Source organism: Panthera pardus, unplaced genomic scaffold, assembly GCF_024362965.1.
Source record: "Panthera pardus isolate Hobbes unplaced genomic scaffold, ASM2436296v1 HiC_scaffold_11, whole genome shotgun sequence".
In the NCBI taxonomy this organism is placed as follows: Eukaryota; Metazoa; Chordata; class Mammalia; order Carnivora; family Felidae; genus Panthera; species Panthera pardus.
Window position 1 is genome coordinate 31,375,744 of NW_026526666.1, and position 22,965 is coordinate 31,398,708.

At 39.1% G+C, this 22,965-nt stretch overlaps 1 protein-coding gene across 1 annotated transcript; it reads left to right on the forward strand.

Annotated features, from left to right (window-relative positions):
- Window positions 1-770: 770 nt before the first annotated feature.
- LOC109246242 (guanylate-binding protein 6-like) lies at window positions 771-21,634 on the forward strand. Its single transcript, XM_019414086.2, has 11 exons — window positions 771-920; window positions 9,032-9,248; window positions 10,476-10,603; window positions 13,083-13,192; window positions 13,394-13,590; window positions 15,447-15,692; window positions 16,581-16,861; window positions 17,568-17,780; window positions 19,755-19,857; window positions 20,179-20,372; window positions 21,370-21,634. Exons 2-11 carry the CDS (start codon window positions 9,059-9,061, stop codon window positions 21,595-21,597), a joined length of 1,890 nt encoding a protein of 629 aa, XP_019269631.1. The 5' UTR covers window positions 771-920; window positions 9,032-9,058; the 3' UTR covers window positions 21,598-21,634.
- Window positions 21,635-22,965: the final 1,331 nt, after the last annotated feature.

A 22,965-nucleotide genomic window follows, 5' to 3' on the forward strand; every position in this document is an offset into this window, starting at 1 on the left:
CACCTAGAGGTTATAATGCTAAGTGAAATAAGCCAGAAAATGACAAATACCACATGATTTCACTCATATGTGGAATTTAAGAAAGAAAAGGAACAAAAAAAGAAAAAAAGAGACAAACCAAAAAACAGACTCTTAACTATAGAGACCGAACTGATGGTTACCAGAGGGGAGGTGGGTGGGGATTGTGTAAAATAGGTGATGGGGATAAAGAATACACTTATTGGGACGACCACTGAGTAACATATGGAACTGACGAATCACTACATCAAAACTAACATAACACTGTATGTTTACTACACTGGCACTAAAATTTAAAAAAATAAGTAAAATTAAAAATATATTAGTCAAGAAAATAAAAGAAATTCTAAAAGGTTTGTTCATTTTGCATGGACACTATATCTTGGGGAACATATTTAAAATGTTAAAAGCTCTCCACTAACAAAAGAACCCAGGAATTCCCACTAAGAGAAAAACAGTTGAAATATTCTTGTTTTATACAGCTTTGCTGACATTTGTGTCATGAATTTTCTGTTTTTCCTGTGTGCTAAGGAAACTTAAGCCAAAAGAGAGAGACATATGGAGAACAGAGGCCAGGAAAACACTCCAAGATGGGGAAGACAAAAGGAAGTTGATGGAGTGTGTTTACTAAAAAGCCTGACTGTTGAGTAACTGTGGGGTTTTCCCTAACCCCATCACATCATGCACCAAACATCCATATTCACGCCCGAGGCTACTAATTCAGGGTGCCTGAATCGCTTTTACTTTCAATTTCAGTTTTAACACATGATTAAAACAGTAGCAATGTCTAACTTCCTCAGTTTTTTCAAGCTTTTATAAAGGAGGGACAGAAAGGTGAAGGATCAAGTGAGCAAGCAACGAGCAGCTGAGAACTCTTCTTGGACCGTAGTGCTGAAGAGCAGGTATGCACATCTTCTTTCACATGCAACGTTGTCTTGAACTCAGGATCTGATTTCTGGTTCAAAGTGATAAGGGAGGAATGAGCAGGAAGGGCAGGTTGCCTTTTGTCTGGCCCATAGGGGTCTGTGGCTGGCTTTAGGGTTGGGGTAGCTTAGCTTCTCCGTTTGAAACAGTAGCAGCTGCAAAGTGACAGCCAGGCACACCGTGTCTCCCTGGATGTGCTGCTTCCAGAACAATGTCAGCCAGGGCAGCTGCAAGTAGAGTGGGCCAAGCCCCCATGGGAGCCTCCCTAGTTTACTTTTATCAGGCTCTGTAACAGGCATTAGAATCCATAGGACAAGACAGTGCCCATCAAGGAGCTTCTAGGCAATGATAATCTAAAAGAGATAGTTTCTCTTTAATCTTTCTATTAGTCATACGTAAAAAAGCTTGAGATTGAGAGTTCTGTTTAGTCTCCATGTAGAAATAAATTCAGTTCCTACATCACTGGTCTTTATTAGTTAAAAATAACTATCCTGTCAAGTCTGTCTGTCTCTGTTGCCCTCTGATGTTTGTTGGCTTATTTTTTCACAGGAACATCAGAGTCACCTGTACCGTTTGGTAAATGTGTAGAATCTGGGTGTAATGGTATTTTTTTAATGATTTATTTTGAGGGGCAGGTGGGGTGGGGGGAGAAGGGTAGAGAGAAAGGGAGACTGAGAATCTCAAGCAGGCTCTGTGCTGTCAGCGCAGAGCCTGATTTGGGGCTCCAATCCATGAATTGTGAGATCATGACCTGAGCCAAAATCAAGAGTCAGATGCTTAACCAATTGAGCCACTCAGGTTCCCCTAGAATTTGGGTTTAACAATTTCTTCAGATGATTCTTCATGTACATCGAATTTTGAAAACCAGTCCTGAACAGGATCCAATGGCTGTTCATTTGAAATTACAAGTTCTGTGGCTCATTCACAGCCAAGAACCCACAAACCTGTTTTCATAATGTTGTTCAATAGTTCCCATCACATCTTCCTCAGCTTCCTCTAATCTTCACTCGAAAGAGGGGACTGTAAGTTTCAGTCGTTAGAATGGAGCTATTTGAGGCGGGCATTTTACTTCCACATTCTCTGCTCCCCACACTGAAGAAGCAGACAAAAGGAAGTGGTACAGGGCAGCCTGTTTGAACTTGCTTACTGTTTTGATCCGACAAAAAATTTATATGGTGGCCTTGTTTCTTAGTAATCTATAGTTTACAGAGCATGTCGAAATGCATAGCCCAATGGACCAAATTGCTCAATGCAATTGTTATAATCTCCATTTATTCAGCAAATGTACACTGAAGTCCTATTTTGTGCTGCATGCTATGCTAAGATAAAGGCTTATGGCATCTAGTTTAATTATCAAAATATCCTCTAGGTTGGACCTATAATTGTATTCCCATTACCCCTATAATTGTCTTTAAAAACTTAGGTATAGCTAGGTGAGGCTCCTTGTTTAAGGGCCCATAAGTAGTATATGACAGAGTTGGTGTTAGATGCATTTTGAATATGTGACATATTAATATAAAACTGAATATTTGAGACATTTGAATATTCATCATAGCATGCTTACACATTCTGATTATGAAAAATATCTAGATATTATCAACTGAGAAAAGGAGGTAAAATTGAAAAAGAACAAAGGCCTTTATTTGCAGTCTCAGAATTGCAATTTAGGGAGCACAGTTTCTTTTCTTTTTTTTTTTTTTAATATAATTTATTGTCAAGTTAGCTAACATTGAGTGTGTATTTGGTTTTGGGAGTAGATTGTGCCCTTGGTTTTGGAAGTAGATTCCCGTGATTCATTGCTTACATACAACACCCAGTGCTCACCCCAACAGGTGTCCTCCTTAATACGTATCACCCATTTTCCCCTCTCTCCTGCCCTACACCCCCCCCATCAATCCTCAGTTTGTTCTCTGTATTTAAGAGTCTCTTATGGTTTGTTTCTCTCTCTGTTTGTAACTACTTTTCCCGTTCCCCTCCCCCATGGTCTTCTGTTAAGTTTCTCAAGTTCCACATATGAGTAAAAATTATGATATCTCTTTCTCTGACTGACTTATTTCACTTAGCATAATACCCTCCAGTTCCATCCATGTTGCTGCAAATGGCAGGATTTCATTCTTTCTCATTGTCAAGTAGTATTCCATTGTATATATAAACCACATCTTCTTTATCCATTCATCAGTTGATGGACATTTAGACTCTTTCCATGATTTGGCTATTGTTGAAAGCACTGCTATAAACATTGGGGTACATGCGCCCCTATGAATCAATACTCCTATATCCTTTGGATAAATTCCTAGTAGTGCTATTGCTGGGTCGTAGGGTAGTTCTATTTTTAATTTTTTGAGGAACCTCCGCACTGTTTTCCAGAGCAGCTGTACCAGTTTGCATTCCCAACAACAGTGCAAGAGGGTTCCCATTTCTCCACATCCTCACCAGCATCTGTTGTTTCCTGAGTTGTTAATTTTAGCCATTCTGACAGGTGTGAGGTGGTATCTCAATGTGGTTTTGATTTGTATTTCTCTGATGATGAGTGATGTTGAGCATCTTTTCATGTGTCTGTTAGCCATCTGGATGTCTTTGGAAAAGTGTCTGTTCATGTCTTCTGCCCATTTCTTCACTGGATTATTTGTTTTTCCAGTGTTGAGTTTGGTAAGTTCTTTATAGATTTTGGATACTAACCCTTTATCCAACATGTCATTTGCAACTATCTTCTCCCCTTCCGTTGGTTGCCTCTTAGTTTTGTTGATTGTTTCCTTTGTAGCACAGAAGCTTTTTATCTTGATGAGGTCCCAATAGTTCATTTTTGGGGAGCACAGATTCTAAACTGACCAGAAAGGTGTCCTGCTCATGTGGGAAAAGCAAGGGGTTTTTACAGGAAAGGAGGAAGGGGTAATTATATGATTTAGATAAAGAAGAGAAGAGGGGAAAAAAAAACCCTAATTTGATGCTGACTGGTTAAGCTGCTTCTGATTACTATCTTGTTCATAAGGTTATTGGTGCTATCACATGAAACTGTCCCTGGTATGTATTAACTTTACTATCCTCATATGATCTAAATGCCAGTTGCTCTATTGAAATTTTATGAGCAATTGCTTGAAAACTATTGCCACTCTGGCCCAATTAGAGAGTTCATTATTTGGAAAAGAAAATGGAGCTTCAAAATGGAGCCTCTTATGTCCAGACATTTTATACAATTCTACAATGTCATTAAAAAAAATTGACTATAATGCAATCAAAAATATGCCAGGAGATTAAATTGTACTTTTAATATTTAATTTTTTATATTAAACTTTACCTTGAAAAACAATTACAAGAGAATCCCATATATCTTTCACCTAGATTTATCCACTGGTGACATTTTGCTAGATTTGCTTTATCTCTCATATACATATATGTCTCCCTATATAATATAAAATTACATTTACATTTTTATTTTTATGCTTATTCATAGGAGTAATTTGCAGAAAACCTGACCCTCTCAGCTAAGGACTTCGGCCGGTATCTCTTAAGATTCAGGACATTCTCCTGCCTTCCCTTATTGAAAGGGAGGCTACACTCTCTAGACTGACCTCATTCCACTCCCAACACTTGTCAATCTGTAGACAAAAGATGAGCACATGGGTCACACGAAAGCATTGGAGAGCACATTTTGTTATGTGATGATGATGAGAAAGCTACCATAGGTTACAGATAAAGGACTTTACAGGATAATCAATGTCTTTGAGGAAGAATATTCTGTCCAGTAAGTGGCTGCAGTAGCATGGACAGAAAAATAGACTGTCCAGTGTTGCTTTTTAAAAACTTTAAAATTGTGATACAAACATATTTAACATAAAATTTCCCAATTTTACCATTTTAAGAGTATTGTTCAGTGACAATAAATACATTCTCATTGTTGTGCAACTGTTACCACTACCCATTTCCAGATATTTTTATCACCTCAAATGGAAACTCAGTACCCTTTAAGCAGTAACTCCCCATACCCTCTCCCTTAGGCTCATGGTAAACACTATTCTACTTTCTGTCTTTATGCATTTGACTATTTTAGGTACCTCTTGTTAGTGGGATCATATAGTACTTGTCCTTTGTGTCTGGCTTATTTCACCTAGAATAACGTCTTCAAGGTTCATCAGTGTTGCTACATGTATCAGAATTTCATTCTTTTTACAGCTGAAAAATATTCCATTGTATGTATATGCCACATTTTGTTCATCCATCCATCCCTTGATGGACATTTTCACCTTTTGGTTATTGTGAATACTGCTGCTATGAACATTGGTGTACAAATATCTGCTTAAGTCCCTGCTTTTAATACCTTTGTCCATACACTCTGAAGTGGAATTGCCAGTTCAGATGGTAATTCTATGTTCAACTTTTAGGGGAACCACCAAAGGGTTTTCCACAGTGGTTGTAACCATTTTACATTCCTACCAGGAATGCACAAGTGTTCCAATTTCTCTGTATCCTGGCCAGCACTTGTTGTTTGATGGGTTTTTGGTTGTTTGTTTGTTTTTGTTCTCATTTTGTTAAATAACAGCCACCTTAATGGGTGTGAAATTGTCCTTTATTGTGGTATGATTTGCATTCCCATGATTAGTGATGTTGAGATCTTTTCATGTATCTATTGGCTATTTGTATATCTTCTCTGCAGAAATGTCTGAGTCCTTTGCCCATTTTTGAACTGCATTATTTTTGTTGTTATTATTGAGTTGTAAGAGTTCCTACAGATTCTGGATATTAATCCTTTATCAGATATGTGACATGTGGTTATTCTCTCTTACTCTGTGGTTGCCTTGTTACTCTGTTGATGGCGTCCTTTGATGCACAAAAGTTATTAATTTTGATAAAGTCCTATTTACCATGTTTTCATATTTTGATCATCCCTTTGGTGTCATATCCAAAAAATCATTGTCAAATCCAGTGTCATGAAGGTTTTCTCCTGTGTTTTCTTCTAAGAGTTTTTATAATCTTAGCTCTTATGTTTAAGTCTTTGATATATTTTGAGTTAAATTTTATATTTGGTGTTAAAGAAATGATCCAACTTCATTCTTTTTTTTTTTTAATTTTTTTTTCAACGTTTTTTATTTATTTTTGGGACAGAGAGAGACAGAGCATGAACGGGGGAGGGGCAGAGAGAGAGGGAGACACAGAATCGGAAACAGGCTCCAGGCTCCGAGCCATCAGCCCAGAGCCTGACGCGGGGCTCGAACTCACGGACCGCGAGATCGTGACCTGGCTGAAGTCGGACGCTTAACGGACTGCGCCACCCAGGCGCCCCCCCAACTTCATTCTTTTGTGTGTGAATATCACATTTACCCAGCACCATTTGTTGAAAAGACTGTGCTTTCCCCACTGGATGATCTCAGCATGCTTGTCAAAAATCATTTGACCATATATGGGAGAGTTTACTTCTGGTCTCTTTGTTCTATTCTATTGGTCTGTGTGTCTATCTTTATGCCACTGTGATTGGACCAATTTTGTTTACATCTCATTTTCCTGATTTACCTTAGTTCTTTGTGGTTTCCTTTAGCCTTTTGAGCATATTTAAGAAAATTACTTTAGTCTTTGCCTAGAACACATGCAATGCTTGTGTTTCTTCAGGGATGTTTTCTGCCACATTTATTTAAATCACTTTCTTCGAATGGGCCATATTTTCCTGTTTCTCCATATGCCTTGTGATTTTTGTTGTTGCTGTTGAAAACTGGTCATTTCTAGAAGAAGCTACCTTCTCCATTTTTTGCATATTGGTTTTGTGCCAAGGAAATCTTTTGCTAATTAGCGGGGTCTTGGTCTTGAGCCTTAGGAATAACCTAGGGAGAAATCTTAAAGTCTTTTTAGGTCTTTTCTGAGCGTGCATCTTCCCTGAGCTTTAGTGTGGCTTTTTTCAATTTTCTCAGATACATGCTGCTTTTAAATGTCTCAATTTCCCTCAGAATCTCCCCTTGGGGCCTTTTATGGTCTATTGTTTGTCTCCACTCTGAAAAGGAAACAATTCTACTTCTCCTCTCAACACTCTATTCTCACTACTTCACTTCTGGTCACCACATGTATGGGCAATTTTCCACACCAAGCAACTGTGATACAAACTGAGGTCAGTGCATGCCCTACAGGTTAAGGTCTCAAGACTGGCCCTACTTCAGATGACAATCGCAAGTCCAGGGTGTAACATGTGCTCTGACTGGCTATGTTTGCCATCCCTACCCCAGGCTCAATAATTTGGTAAAATAGCTTATAGAGCCCAGGAAAAAGAGTTTACTCAATAGTTTACTGGTTGAGAGAGAGAGAGAGAGAGAGAGAGAGAGAGAAAGGAAGGAAGGAAGGAAGGAAGGAAGGAAGGAAGGAAGGAAGGAAGGAAGGAAAAATGAAAGAAAAGAAAAAAAGACGGAAGGAAGAAAGGAAGGAAAGAAGGAAAAAGAAAAAAGATACAACCCAGGAAGAACAAGACAAAAAAGCTGCATAGGGCAAGGTATCAAGGGTGTGAAACATCCATGCTCCCTCTGGGAACACCACTCTCTGAGCATCTGCACATGTTCACCAACCTAGAAGCCCTTAAACACCTTCAGCTAGGGTTTTTTAATGGAGTCTTCACTAAATAGCCACAATTGATTAAATCATCAGCCTCCTGTGATTAGCTCAACCTTCAGGCCTCCTTTCCCCTCCCCTGGGAGGTGAGGCTGAAATTTCTAACTTTCTAGTCACATGCTTTGTTACCCAAGCAACCAGCCTTTGTGGTTTTCCAGGGTATCTCCAAAGTTACCTCATTAACATAACCTTGGGTGTGGTTGAAAGGTGCTTGTTATGTATGACAAAAGACAACTTCTTTCACCTTCTTTACTCTGGGACTATTTTAGGAACCAAAGACAAAAGACCAAATATTATAACAAAAGATACTTCATCACTTGGGAAATTAAAAGTGTTTTGGAAGTTGTGTGTCAAGAGCAGGGACAAAGACCAAATATATACTTCTTATTATACATCGCAATATCACACACTCATAATATCTTGCCAGAGGGGTCCGCAGGTGAATCTCCAGCAGCTTTCCCTAGCAATGCCCATTGCTTCTCCTTGCCAGAGATCCCAATTAGGTGAAACAAAGACCAGTCCTTCAGGCAGCTTGGAACAGATTAGAACATTATAAACTCAGTGTGTTCTGTTCCATCCAGTCTAAAGGAGGGAGATATGAACTGAACTGTTGCCTAAGATGGTCTGTTTTATGTCTTCCCGGGTGATCTCTTGCCCCAGGCAACTGCAGATCCATCTCTCTGCAGCTTTCGAGAGCAATGCCCATGAAATCAATGCCAATGCTTCTTTCCATCTGACATCCAAGTTATACCACTACATCCCCATCCTCTGCCCCTGCCTGAGATCCATGTGAGATGAACCAGAGACCTGAGGAGGTAGCCCCCAGACAGATTAGAACACTGTGAACAAAGTCTGCTCTGTTCTCTCTGGGTCAAGAGAGAAAATTGGGAACTGGGTTACCACCCCTTCCAGACCAAGACTATACCACACCGGGGACAGTGTGGGCGAAGGGCAAGCAAAAACACCACAGAATTTCCTACCATTTTTAATGTGGCATTTTCTTGATTGGGTGTTTGCTTGGTTGCTTTAGGTCTTTCACTGTTTTCACAGAACTACTATAAAGTTATTCTAGCCAATATTTTGATTATTTTTGATATCTCCTTAGGGAAATAAGAACTTAGAGCTTCCTAGCTTGCCATTTTGCTCAATTGTCTAGGCTTGATCCTGGCTGTATGACTTACTCAGCTTTTGTGAGACATATTTATCTTATTTGCAAAGTGGGCACAATAATTGCTAACTTGTAGGTTCTCGGAAGTATCAGTGAGGCTGGGTATGTGTCACAGGGGTTGGTATATTGTAGGCCTTCAGTGCATAGTAACAATGGCTTGAATTCTATTATTACTATTGAAGCAAAACTTTGGAGTATACCCTATGTTTCATCACTAATGCTAATTGTAGGTTACATTTTGTCCCATAGAAAGTACAGAAGTTTCACCTACTCCTATATTGATGGATGCTTTTGGTAACTCAAAGTCAGAAAATGACTCTGAAATCTTATTTCTACTAGGAGACTTTTCCAGGTAGGCAGGTTGCCATGGCATCTGGACCCAATATGATGGCCCCCATTTGTCTGGTAGAAAACAACAATATGCAGCTGTCAGTGAACCAGAGAGCTACACAGATTCTTGAACAGATTTCTCAACCAGTAGTGGTGGTGGCCATTGTAGGACTGTATCGTACAGGCAAATCCTACTTGATGAATCGTCTTGCAGGACAGAACAGAGGTGAGTGTTGTATTGAGTCTGGGGCAAATTGATTAACTCTAGCTATATCTCAGATCCTTATTTTTCTTCCCCGGTCACAAGAAAGGAGAAGCAAACTCCTCTCAATAAACCAAACTTCCAATTCTAATTCTCACCACTAAATTACTCTTATTATAATTACTCTTATAATAATCTGTTATTATACTGTTTTACTGCTGTTAAGGAAAATCTCTCCTGGTAATGCTCAGGATCCTACCTTCTTTTACCTGACCAAATACTGGGCTCTTATAATTGTATCTCCTTTCTCTCTTGAAACATATTTGCTTTTTTATGGGATATTCCCATCAACATATAAACATGTTTGAATATCTATTGAGGAGAGGTGGAATCAGAAAAATGTTCATGGTTAGCTCAGAAGGCTGACCTACAGCCTACCTAGTTTCAATAAGTATCAAATATGTACTGGCTGCTACATTCTTAAAGGGTTTCATGCCTGCCTGTTCATCTCACCCATAGTTAATATTGAACTGAATGACAAGCCCCAGAAAATCTTGTGAAAGTAGTTTTATGAGTAGAAATTCAAAGAAACATTTATGATCTAATACTCCCTGCATGTCCCTTCCCTCGTGAACACTGAGCATATAACCACCAAGTTCACACCGCAAAAATGTGGCTCTTTCTGTCCCTGGGTCCTGTCCCCATGCTACGTGAATGAACTTACTAAGATGCACCATAAAACTTCTCAAGAATTCTTTCTTGACTGTTGTGCTCCATGATACTGCAACATCCATCATCTTAAAAATCTTTCCTAGATTTCACACCCCATTGTAGCTACCAAACCTCCTCCCCCCACCTCTTTTTTAATCACTTTGGCAAAAAATATGATCTCAATTTCCTTTTTCCACTTTTTATTCTCCCATGTTTCTCTTTAATCCACTGCTCTCTGGCTTTGCATCTCACCATTCTTTCAAAATGCTCCTGTTATGGTTATCAATGATCTCCACTCTTTGCTGATTCATGAATGCCTCTGTCTCTGTTGTGAGCACTTGACTGGCATCATTCTCATAGTTAACATCCCCTCCTCCTTGAAACAGAATGTCACACAAAGTAGGACATTCTTGAGGAACTTGAGAAAGAGCCATCTTATATGCTGGGGCACTTACATTACAGAAAGTCTGACTTTGTGACCCTTTGGCTGTTTAGATCCTCTCCTGTCACTGTATGTTGCCTTCTGCCCTCCCCTTGCAGGTTTCCCTCTGGGCTCTACAGTGCAGTCTAAAACCAAGGGCATCTGGATGTGGTGTGTGCCTCACCCCTCCAAGCCAAACCACACCCTGGTCCTTCTGGATACTGAGGGCCTGGGTGATGTGGAAAAGGTAAGGCAGAGTGTCATACATAAATCTTTTTTATTCTGGATTTGCTCTTGACCCCTTCATGATATTTTGTAATTTAACTGCTGTGATCTATTTGCAAAATCTAGAAATTCAAGTATAGTAAATGAGGCATGCTGGTTTGTTAGCATCTCACTTCTAGGTAAGATATTATGGTATATTAGATAAAATATTTTATTTCTTGGCACTGGGTGAATTATTTGATTACATTTAAGGAATAATTATTGAATAGCTGAATGGCAGCCTCTTGGCTTAGAACTATAGATATTTGTCACCACAGTAAAGGTCCTGCTCTCAAAGCATCTTCAGTCCAGTTGAGAAGACCCCAAATATGCCGTCAGATTTAATAAAATATGATTGAGAAAGAAGCAAGTTGGAGACAGGAAAAAGTTGCACAGCAATTTTAGCAATTACTAACTAGTTTACTAACTAATTACTAATTAGTTAGCAATTACTAACTTCTGTCAGTTCCATGGGAGTTATGTGGCTGCGATGGCTCTTTTGAGTTATGACAAGGGTGCTGATAAATCACTAAAAGAGTGTTTTAGAAGCCTTTCTAATTAAAAGGAGTGGCATTTGGGAGCTGCCTTCCATCAGCACTCCCACTAGCTGGGAGAACAAGTCCTTCGATGTTATAAGGTGATCCGGGCAGCACACCATAGTTTGCACCACAGACTATTAAGCATAAGGGTGCCTTGGCAGGAAAGAGGGAGAAACATCAGTTCCCTCCCAAGAGATGAAATATTTCTTTCTTTCTTTTTTTTAATGTTTATTTATTTTTGAGAGAGATAACACAGAGAGAGGGAGACACAGAACCTGAAGCAGGCTCCAGGCTCTGAGCTGTCAGCACAGAACCTGACCTAGTGTTGGAACTCATGAACCGTGAGATCATGCCCTGAGCCCAAGTCGGACACTGAACCTGCTGAGCCACCCAGGAGCCCCAGGAAATATTTCTGATGTATCTGCCAGATGAAATGTGTATTTGAGGTCTGGAGTTAAGAGTCAGGTTTACATTTCCTGTTGTGAACTACCCAAAGAGCATTCTAGAATTCTTTGAGATACCTCTGAATATGCTGGCTCTATAGAAGCATGTGTTTGCTCTATAACAGACATTTGTCAGATGGATTTTTGGTATTTTAGTTTTCTACCAAAGGGTGAAATGAATAATTTCTCCTTTTGTGCCTTACTTTGAGACTTACTTGGAAATGGTATCTAAATTTCTGTAGCCCTCCATTTCTGCCCAAAGTAGACTTAGAAATTCTGTGTTTATTTATTTTTTATTAGTTATTTTAATTGTGGAAAACAGTATGGAGGTTTCTCAAAAAGTTAAAAGTAGAAATACGTTTCAATAATTCTACTACCATGTATTTACCCCCCCAAAAAGATAAAAACAGTGTTTATTATAGCATTATTTACAATAGCCAAGATACAGAACGATGTAAGAACCCATTAATAGAGAGATAAGGAAGATGTGATATATATACACAATGGAATATTACATAGACATAAAAGGATAAGATTGTGCCATTTGCAACAAAATGGATCGACCTAGAGAGAATAATGCTAAGCGAAATAAGGCTGAGAAAGACAAATACCATATGATTTCACTCATATATGGAAACCAAACCACACACACACACACACACACACACACACACACACACACACACACAAATTACCAAACAAAAAGCAGAATCAGACCTGCTGAGAACAAACTGATTCTGTGTTTCTTCGTGTCTGTATTCTACCAATTCTTGAACACTCAGCTCAAGACTTCTGGTGAGCCTTCATAATGTATACTCTTTCTCCAACTTTCATAGCTCTGCTCTTCCTTGATAAAATTCTAAATTTTCATTTAATATTGCAGCTATAGGTTCTACCACTTACATACCTTACTAAGATGTAAGGTTACTAAAACTTTTTATATTGTCATCTTTGTTACATTCATTGTTACGGCTGTTTGTCACCACTTTGAAATAGTCATCTTGAAAGTAACCGTTGCCATTTTCAAGTTTGCTTTTAAATATAATAACAATGGGAAACATTCAGTAGCTCCCGATAAACATTTGTTGAATTTAACCGAATATAATTTGAATCCCCAGTTATGGCAATTATGGTGTATTTTATATAGCTATATATAAAATGAATAAATGAATTGAATACTTAATTGCATACCAGGTAACGTGCTAGTTTTTCTATATATGTTCCTTTATTTTCTCCAATTGAGGGAAAAGAAAGCTCTGTGAAGATTAGAATCTTTGTATATATGAAAAAGGTCACAATCACAAGGAATGTCTCTATAATTGTCAAAGTTGATATCTGTATTTATGTCTGTTTTCAAAGTTATTTCTTTGCATGACAAGTATGTTAGCTGAAATAATAAATGAGAGACTGACAAAATAAGTGTCTGAATGAATTTCTAATGAGCAAAGTCCTAAAACTCTTGCTCGAATGTGCTTTGCAGGGTGACCCTAAGAATGATTCCTGGATCTTTGCCCTGGCTGTGCTTCTGTGCAGCACTTTTGTCTACAACAGCTTGGGCACCATCAATCACCAGGCCCTGGAGCAGCTGCAGTATCCTTTAATGAAACAAAGCGCCATGTTTCATTAGGTTTATGGGAAAGGAGATCAAGTTAGTTTCTCCTTCCCTGCCACTTCATTGCCTCTGGTGAACCCGAGGGGACCCAGGGCAAAAGGAAGTGTTCATAATAATTTTTTGTTAGAGAAATGTGGGAATTTGGGGTACGAACTTCTTCTTCCTTAACTGAGCCCTAGTTATGTGACAGAGCTTACAGAACTAATCAGGACAAAGTCCTCTCCAAAAGAGGATGGAACAGAAGATTCCACAGAGTTTGTGAGTTTCTTTCCAGACTTCATCTGGACTGTGCGGGATTTCACCCTGGAGCTGAAGTTAAATGATGATCCTATCACAGAAGATGAGTACCTGGAGAATGCCTTGAAGCTGATTCCAGGTATCAGAGCATGGCCTGGGTAGTGGGTAGTCCAACAGAGGGTGGGAGTTCTTAAACACAGACCATTATCTTTGGGGTTGCACTTGTGTTCAAGACCAGAATGGAGTCTATAGAAATGGTGACTTGAAGATGGGTCGAAAAGCTCCAGGGACTGGAGTTTAAGTTCACTTAAGAAAAGCAGAGCCTAGGCTAGGGTGAGATTATTCAACACTGATTTGTTCTTTAATCAATTGCTAATTTAGCTACCAGATTACAACGGGTGCTTAAACTTTCCAAAGACCAGATACATGTACCTTATTTTGGCTTCTGTTTTTCTGTGTTGAAGAATACAACTGACTAGATAGTTTCTATGTGTGAAATTACAAGGAAAATCAATGTGTCACCATATACACAACATATTTCCATAAAAAATATACTTCACACAGATATTAATCTTCTCAAAGAAGGATATAATTTTCTAATGTCTGTATGAATATATCACATATAAAAATGACTATATGTTCTAAATAAACCTGAAGAAGTTTGTCTTTTCAGTCTATGCCTTTTCAATATTTCTGATAATTATCAGAACATTCATCTTACTTTCTATGTCATAGTTTTCTCTTAATTCCCACATATTTATCCATGATATAATTTTGAAATGATAAATTACTTGAATAGGTTACATTTATAATGATGTATATATCTCATTAAATCTTGAGAAAAATATCAATTCTGATATCCATTCTTGCTTTTGTTTTTCTTTTCTTTTTAATTTTTTTAAATGTTTATTCATTTTTGAGAGACACAGACAGAGCATGAGTGGGGGAGGGGCAGAGAGAGGGAGACACAGAATCTGAAGGAAGATCCAGGCTCTGAGCTGTCAGCACAGAGCCCGATGTAGGGCTGGAACTCACAAACCACGAGATCATGACCTGAGCCGAAGTCGGATCCCCCAACTGACTGAGCCACCCAGGCGCCCCTTTCATTTTTCTACTTATACTTTCCCAAAACATTTAATGAGAGATTGCCTAGGCAGAAGAGCCAGGCTGTTAAATCGAGTGTGGTCCTTTACCTCAAGAAGTTTGTAGAGTAGTGTTGACATCCTAAAATTGCATTTTAGTTACATGTATTCTTCAGAAGTTTTTGCTTTAAAAAAAAAAAAGCTAACATTGTACGAATTATTTTTAGCATCAAATGAGTTTTCCTTAAATAACCAGAGTGTCCTAATATGCCCAATACTTTTGTTCCTAACATTGCTCCATTATCCCTTGTACGTGGCTCTTGGTCCCACAGCTCAATTTCTGCATTAGACCAAAAAGTTCCACTTGACCTTTCATTCTTTTAACCACTCATTCAGTAAACACCTAATAAACAACTGCACTACCATTTTCAGGTCTGGAGTTACCAGCAATGGGCTTCTTTCACCTGGATCAGATGTCTCCCCAAATTTCTCTCCAGCATTATATCATTAGTGTGAGTTTGCTGTACAAGGAAGTATTGAATGTCTATGTTAAAGGTGTTGTAAGCATAGAAGACATAAACAATTCTTTGTTGTAAGCAAAGAATTGAAATCCCTGTCATAAAAACCTTCAGCTCCCTTGAGGCACCCGGGTGGCTCAGTTGGTTGAGCATCCAACTCTTGATTTCAGCTCAGATCATGATCCCAGGGTTGTGGGATTGAGCCCTGCATCAGGCTCCGTGCTGAACTGGGGCCTGCTTATTATTCTCTCTCTCTCTTCCCCTCTTCCACTTGCACACACGTACTCTCTCTCTCTCTCTCTCTCTCAACCCAAAAAAACAACAAAAAAAAACCCCTTTAGCTCCCTTGCATCAAGACTGTTCCCACAGTAATCTCTGTTGTTCTTATCCCTCAGGCAAGAATCCCAGAATCCAAGCATCCAATCTACCCAGAGAGTGCATCAGGCATTTCTTTCCAAAACGGAAATGTTTTGTCTTTGACCGGCCAACAAATGACACAAAACTCCTAGCCAATATTGAGAATATACCTGAGAATCAACTGGATCCTAAATTCCAGAAACAAGCAAACAATTTTTGTTCTTACATCTTCACCCAGGCAAGGACCAAGATTCTCAGAGAGGGAGTCATGATCACCGGGAATCGTGAGTCTCCTTTTCCACCATTTCTATGGGGCTTAATATATGTTGAATATATTATATAATGTGTTTTTCGGCATTTTTGTTTGATTCTTTATGGAATTCTGGATATACACACATTCACACTCTATAAAGAGATGTGTGTATCTTATCATTATCTCACTTTTGGGGCTCTATAAACCCCTCTCCAAAATTGCACACTTTGTCACTGATATCTATGGCATCCACTTATTTGAAAGAATCCTTCACTGATAAAAAAAATCAATAACTAGGTATAAAAACAGAATGTATTGGGCACCTGGGTGCCTCAGTCAACTAAATGTCTAACTCTTGATCCCAGCTCAGGTCTTGATCTCAGGGTTGTGAGTTCAAGCCCCACGTTGGGCTCCATGTGGTCATGAAGCCTAGTTAAAAACAAAACAAAAACAAAAAACAAACAGAATATACTGTATGGGTTTTTTTTTTTTCCCTCAAGGGAAGTCCTATCTGATAAGTGTTATTTGTTACTTAGAGCATCACCACAAATCAGTGAAAATCCATTGGAAGCTTCAGAATTAGGAACAAATATAATCTGACTTACCTTGCCTCATCTATCTACCTATATAATTTATTTTGTTTTTAATTTTTAATGGTAAAGTATGTTTTCCAGATACCCTTTTAATATGTTAGATGAAGGTATATTTTTAAATTTTTTTGGCTGTGTGGCCTGGAAAACCATAAAAATTAAGAGTCAATAGGAAAACAAAGGTGAAGATAGAAGGAGGCAGGGCTCCTGTGGGGGAAGGTGGGGGGATGTGTGTGCATGTGCATGACTTCAGAAATGTAGTCTCAGAATCTGGGATCCTGTGGAGTGATAATTTGATATTTATCCCTTCAATATCCTGGCTCATTCAGGGTTGAGAACTCTGGTGGTGACCTATGTGGATACCATCAATACTGGGGCGGTGCCTTGTTTGGAGAATGCAGTGACAACTCTAGCCCAGCTTGAGAACTCAGTGGCCGTGCAGAAGGCAGCCGACCACTACAGCGAACAGATGGCCCAGCGAGTGAGGTTCCCCACAGACACGCTCCAGGAGCTGCTGGATGTGCATGCAGACTGTGAGAGGGAAGCCATTAGGGTGTTCATGGAGCGTTCCTTCAAGGATGAAAATCAGGAGTTCCAGAAGACTCTTGTGGTAATTTGTCTTAGTTTTTACTCTGTGGGTCCTTTCCCTTTGAAGAATGAAGTCTAGAAATACCTTTACTGACCCCATGGCTCATCTCTTACTCAAGGATAAAAAAAATCTGGATTCTCATGAGAAAGAGAGTTTCAAAGGACTACATTTTCTTCTTTCTTTTTTTCTCTGCAACCTGAGGTACTTCATCTAGAAATCTCTCTGATTTCTGAAGCAATTATCAGTACACATATCCTCCTGATCTGAATACTTCTATGGATTCCAAGCCTGCCCAGAAGACCCAAAAGTCATTCCTGGGCATGGATGCTTTCTGTGAACACAATCCCCTTGTCAGGAAGCAAACTTTCTCTTATCAGATCCTCATTCCAGGCCATTTTCAACTTACATTGCTCCTTGTTGTATCACTGTATCATTGAAGATAAAATCATTGAATGCTACAGCTGCAAGGAACCATAGAGATTAGGTAACACAACTCCAACATTTCAGAAGAACCATGGAGGTTAAGAAACTTTCCCATAGTCTTGCAGGGAGTATTCAAGGTTGTCAGTAAATCAAGTCTTGTGATTCCTGTTTTACTCCATGTCCTTCGCCAACAGAATGCTTTTCTCACGGACCACAGTTAGATCAATCCTTCTACCAGATTCTTTGGAATCTTATCTTTTCCATTCCTTTCTTCTGGTGACATCTCTCTACATTTCCCTTGTAGGAAATCATAAAGGATAAGAAGCAACATTTCTTGCAGCAGAATGAAGAAGCATCGGTTAAATACTGCCAGTCTATGCTTGATCAGCTTTCAAAGGCCCTAATGGAAAATATTTCCATAGGAACTTTTTCTGTTCCTGGAGGGTACAAGCTCTACAGGCAAGCAAAGGAAAGTATTGAATGGAATTATTCACAAGTTCCCAGGAAAGGAGTGAAGGTGAGGAATAAGGGGAACATGGGGGAGCCTACAGAATAGAGTCACAGGGGTCTCCTGAAAATCTGAAAGGATAGCACCAGTTGTGGGTGATAAGACAGCATGGGGATATCATGACAGATTTAGCTTTTAAGGTCCACTATGTGTTACATACTCCTGAAGAGAGTGGAAATGCCCATTCCCAAGAAATGAGTATGGATTTCTGGAATCCACACGAGATAGAAATTACTCATTTCTTCATTTAACGACATGACATTGAATATGCTAAGTGCTGACAATTTACAAGGTAAAGTCAGACTCTTTGTACTTAAGTATGATCAAAAGTAAGAGAGAAAGTCAAATACACAGATAATTGCATACAAAGTTATAACCCATATGAACCTATGGAAATGGGCTACATGCAACTTAATCTTATACAGCCATAAAAAGTATGAGATCATGCCATTTGAGACAACATAGATGGACCTAAGGGATATTATGCTAAGTGAAATAAGTCAGACTGAGAAAGACAAATACCATATGATTTTGCTCATAAGAGGAATCTTAAAAAAAAGCCCACAAATGAATAAACAGACAAAAAGCAGAATCAGGGGCGCCTGGATGGCTCAGTTGGTTGAGCGGCCGACTTCGGCTCAGGTCATGATCTCGCGGTCCGTGAGTTCAAGCCCCGCGTCGGGCTCTGTGCTGACAGCTCAGAGCCTGGAGCCTGTTTCAGATTCTGTGTCTCCCTCTCTCTGACCCTCCCCTGTTCATGCTCTGTCTCTCTCTGTCTCAAAAATAAATAAACGTTTAAAAAAAAAAAGTTGGCTAACTATTAAAAAGCAGAATCACATCTGTAAACACATACAACAAACTGATGGTTGCCAGATGGGAGGGGGATAAAGGGATAAGCAAAATGGGCAAAGGGGAGTGGGACGTCCAGGCTTCCAGTTATGGAGTGAATCAGTCACGAGGATGAAAGGCACAGTATAAGGAGTACAGTCAATGATGTTGTATATATTGTAACAACGATGTAGCAAGGCTGAAGGTAGCTACACTTTTGGTGAACACAGCATAAGGATAAACCTGTCAAATCACTATGCTCTACACTGGGAACTAAGGTAACATTGCATGTCAACCACACTCAAATTAAAAAAAAGAGTAATAAACAAACAAATAAATAAGTGCAAATGGGCTACATAGGTTGTGGTAACAAACAATAATAATTTAAAAATAATGATAATAATAATGCAACTAATATATATTAGACTGTTATTTCTTTTTTTTAAAGCTTATTTATTTATTTTGAGAGACAGACAGACAGAGAAAAAGGAAGGGGCAGAGAGACAGAAGGAGACAGAGAGAATCCCAAGCAGGCTCTGTACCATCAGCACAGAGCCCAATGTTGGGCTCAAACCCACAAACCATTAAATCACGACTTGAGCCAAAGTCAGATGCTTAACTGACTGGGCCACCCAGGTGCTCCTAGACTATTATTTCTTATAGCAATCATGTAAAACTGTTTTCCTAGACTCTTTAGCTTAATCCTTCAAACAACCTAAAGAAACATCTACATTTATTGTCAATATTCTACAGATCTGAACTGAGAGGCACAGGCAGGTTAAAATAACTTGCCTAAAGTTAAAGCCAGCAAACAACAGAGGAGATCAACAGTACAAATTAGAGGCAACATTTCCCAGTGAGAAGGCAAACCTATAAAAGCAGCAGAGATTATGGATTTACAGAACTGAACATAGTTCTGACTGGCTGGAACCTAGAGTGGGTAGAAGGGAGCAGCACGGGGGGTAGACACTGGAAGGAGACAGGAAGCAGGAGATACGGAGAGTCTCTGGTCACACTATGGAGCTTGAACACTGTAGGGAGCCACCATAGAATTTTAAGCATGAAGCAAAAATGACATGGACATACGTACTTGTTTTTGCAGCACTTATCTCTGTAGTGGAAATCTAAGTTCTTGTCTCCTTCTTGGTTCCTCAGGCAAATGAGGTCCTCCAGAATTTTCTACAATCACAGGCTTCGATAGAGAAATCCATCTGGCAGGCAGATAAAGCCCTTACCGATGGGGAGAAGGCCATAGCAGGTACGGGGCCGGGCTTGGCTCACAATGGCTTGGGTAGGTCCCTCTGTCAGGTGTGAGTGCAAAGCCTTCCTGAAACAAGGAGCTTCCTCTCCTTCTGTGGAACAACTCTGCTAAATCTATAAACAACAAGGAGAGTTGTGTTTGTATGTCAGCCAGTAGGGCCTTTACCCTAATATTCTGAAATGTGCTCCCGATGGTGTGGACACGAGGAACGCAGAGATTTTCTGTCTTCCCTTCCAACTTTGTTTTGTCTCTGAGTTCAAGAGGCTAGAGATCAGTCTTCACCTAATTTTCTTCCCTCTTGGAACTTTCCTGGGGCAGCGGAGAGGGCCAGCAAGGAAGCAGCTGAGAAGGAACAGGAGGTGCTAAGACAGAAACTACTGGAGCAGGAACAGCAGATTGAAGCACAACAGAGGAGTCTCCAGGAGAACATAGCTCAACTGAAAGAGAAGATGGAGAGAGAGACAGAAAACATAATAAAAGAACAGAACATGATGTTGGAGCATAAGCTGAAGGTACGTCTGCCCATGGTCTTGGTGCTGCTTGATGGTCCTCCTGGTACCTCAGGAAAGGATGGGTGAAGGTTACAGTGAGCTTATGGAAGGAAGCATCATTGCCATTAATTGCTTGTGACTTATTAAAATCCTGAAACCTTTGAATTCTTCTTCTTCTCCCTCTCCCTCTCCTTCCCCTCTTCCATCTCCTCCCCTCCTTTTCCCCCTCCTTTTCTATAGAAGCCTTTGAATTCCACTCTATATACAGACTCTAGAGAGTTCAGGATGAGTATGGCCCCTCCAAACTCTACAAATAGCATTTGGGGGTTTTAAAATGATCTCATGAGGCTTGATTAAACATATATTCAACCATATGATTTAATATGAGTAGCAACTGCTTTACCAAGATCACTGACAATTATCGGAAACCCTACTGCTACCCAAAGACCCTGAGGTAGATATATGCTGACATAAAACTATCAGAAATGTAAAGACTTAAAAATGCAGGGAAGTGACAGCTTCTAAAATTACTCTATTGTCTCCAAGTGTGGATAGTCTTCCCAATTTATCAAATGGCATAGGGAGGAAATCACTTATTGTCCATCAGAACATATTTATAACAGATTTCTAGAACAGCTTGTAAGTTCCCTTCATTTCTACTATTTGGGTGACCATACCAACCCAAGTGGGACTGAGAACTAGTGCAATCAGACCAAGGCCACCTATCAATTGGCATTTTTTGGCTGAAAAATGTTACATTTGTCTTTGTGTCAGGTTTAGCATCCTAGCAAAACCTTAGTGGTATGTGAATTTTAGAAAGGCTTTAAACTATGCTTCCTCTCAATGCTCAGGTCCAAGCCAGGGAGATATTCCTCATTCCAAAATTCTCCTTTCATGCTTGAGTAAGAAAGAAGAATTTTATGAGTAAAACATAGTTTGACCAAATTTTCAAATACCAAGTGCAAATCTTAAAAAAAAATGATAATTTTAAAAGTTTTCCTTCTCGCCTTTTATTTAGGTCCAAGAAGATCTGCTCAAAGAAGGATTTAGAAAGAAATCTGAAGAGATGGATGAGGAGATAAGGCAGTTGAAACATACGATTGACACGACTAAAAATAATGAAGCTTCCTGGTTTACACAAGCCTTAGACAGATTTGGCAGTGAGATTATTTCAATATTTGCTTCTCCTGTTAGAGTTCTTGATACTGTTGTGAGAACAGTGAGCTCAATTTTTAAAAAGAATTAGCTCTCCTCTTAAAGAAATTAAAGAATGTGGCTATATACTCTGGCCTATTTTTAGTGTGTATGCTTTTCACTTTTATTCAGCAAAGTTTCAAATATAAAAAGTACCCACGAGAGGATGGTGATGACTGGCCTGCATTAGACAGAATAAATGCATGTACATTTTGATACAGCTATATCATTGAGAATTAAAGCAATGGTCATTGTTGATGGAGAATTTAAAGCAATGATAATAAGGATACTCACTGGACTTAGGAAAAGAATGGAGGACACCAGATTTAGGATTTATAGATTTAGGAAATCTACATGTGCAAAATCCACTGAGGCATCATCTTAAATGGCAAAAGATTGCTAAATTAGATTAAATATCTATCTATACAAAGTGGTAGTATAAACTTAACATGTGTATACCCTGGGATACTAGATACTATGTAGTCAATAAATAAATTGATAGTGGAGCTCTATTTGTACAAACATAGAAAAATCTTGAAAATATATTGTAAAGAAGTAAGGTATGAGAGAATGCATAAAATGTGTTCACCATAAAAAATGTATTATGTGTAGTCATACCTATGTACACATAGAATAGCTCTGGGAAATTTTTTAGAAACCCGTGTCATTCGTTCCTTCTAAGGAGAACTGAGTGGCATCAGGGTGGAAGAGACAGAGGCTTTTCATTATATACTCTATTTTTTGACTTTTATACAGAAATCTTGAATCGCCATTTTATAATTTTTTTTTAAGGTTTATTCATTTTTGAGAGACAGAGAGAGACGGAGCATGAGCAGGGGAGGGGCAGAAAGAGAGAGAGGGAGACACAGAATCTGAAGCAGGCTCCAGCCTCCCACCTGTCAGTACAGAGCCCAATCTGGGGCTCAAACTCCTGAGCTGTGAGATCATGCCTCCCACCTGTCAGCACAGAGCCTGATATGGGGCTCAGATTCATGAGCTGTGAGATCATGACCTGAGCTGAAGTCAGACGGCTAACCAATTAAAGCCACCCAGGCACCCCTTTTTTCTTCTATTCCTCATTTACATGTTTTTTTAAAAATAGTTTGGGTATTTAATCTTGTAAAAGGCTTTTTGTGCATCATTTGGACAATCATTTTGCTCCTTTGTTCTGTTCACAGGGGTATATTATGATAATTTTTAAAATTTTGAGCTAACGTGATGTAATCTACATTAATAGAATATTTCATCAAAAACAGCAGAATAAACATTTTTCTCAAGCTCACACGCAACATTCATCACAGTAGACCACATGATGGGCCATAAAGCACACCTTAACAAATTTAAAGGAATAGAAACATTACCATGTATGTCTCAGATCACAATGGAATTAGACTAGAAACCAATAACATAAAGATAGCTG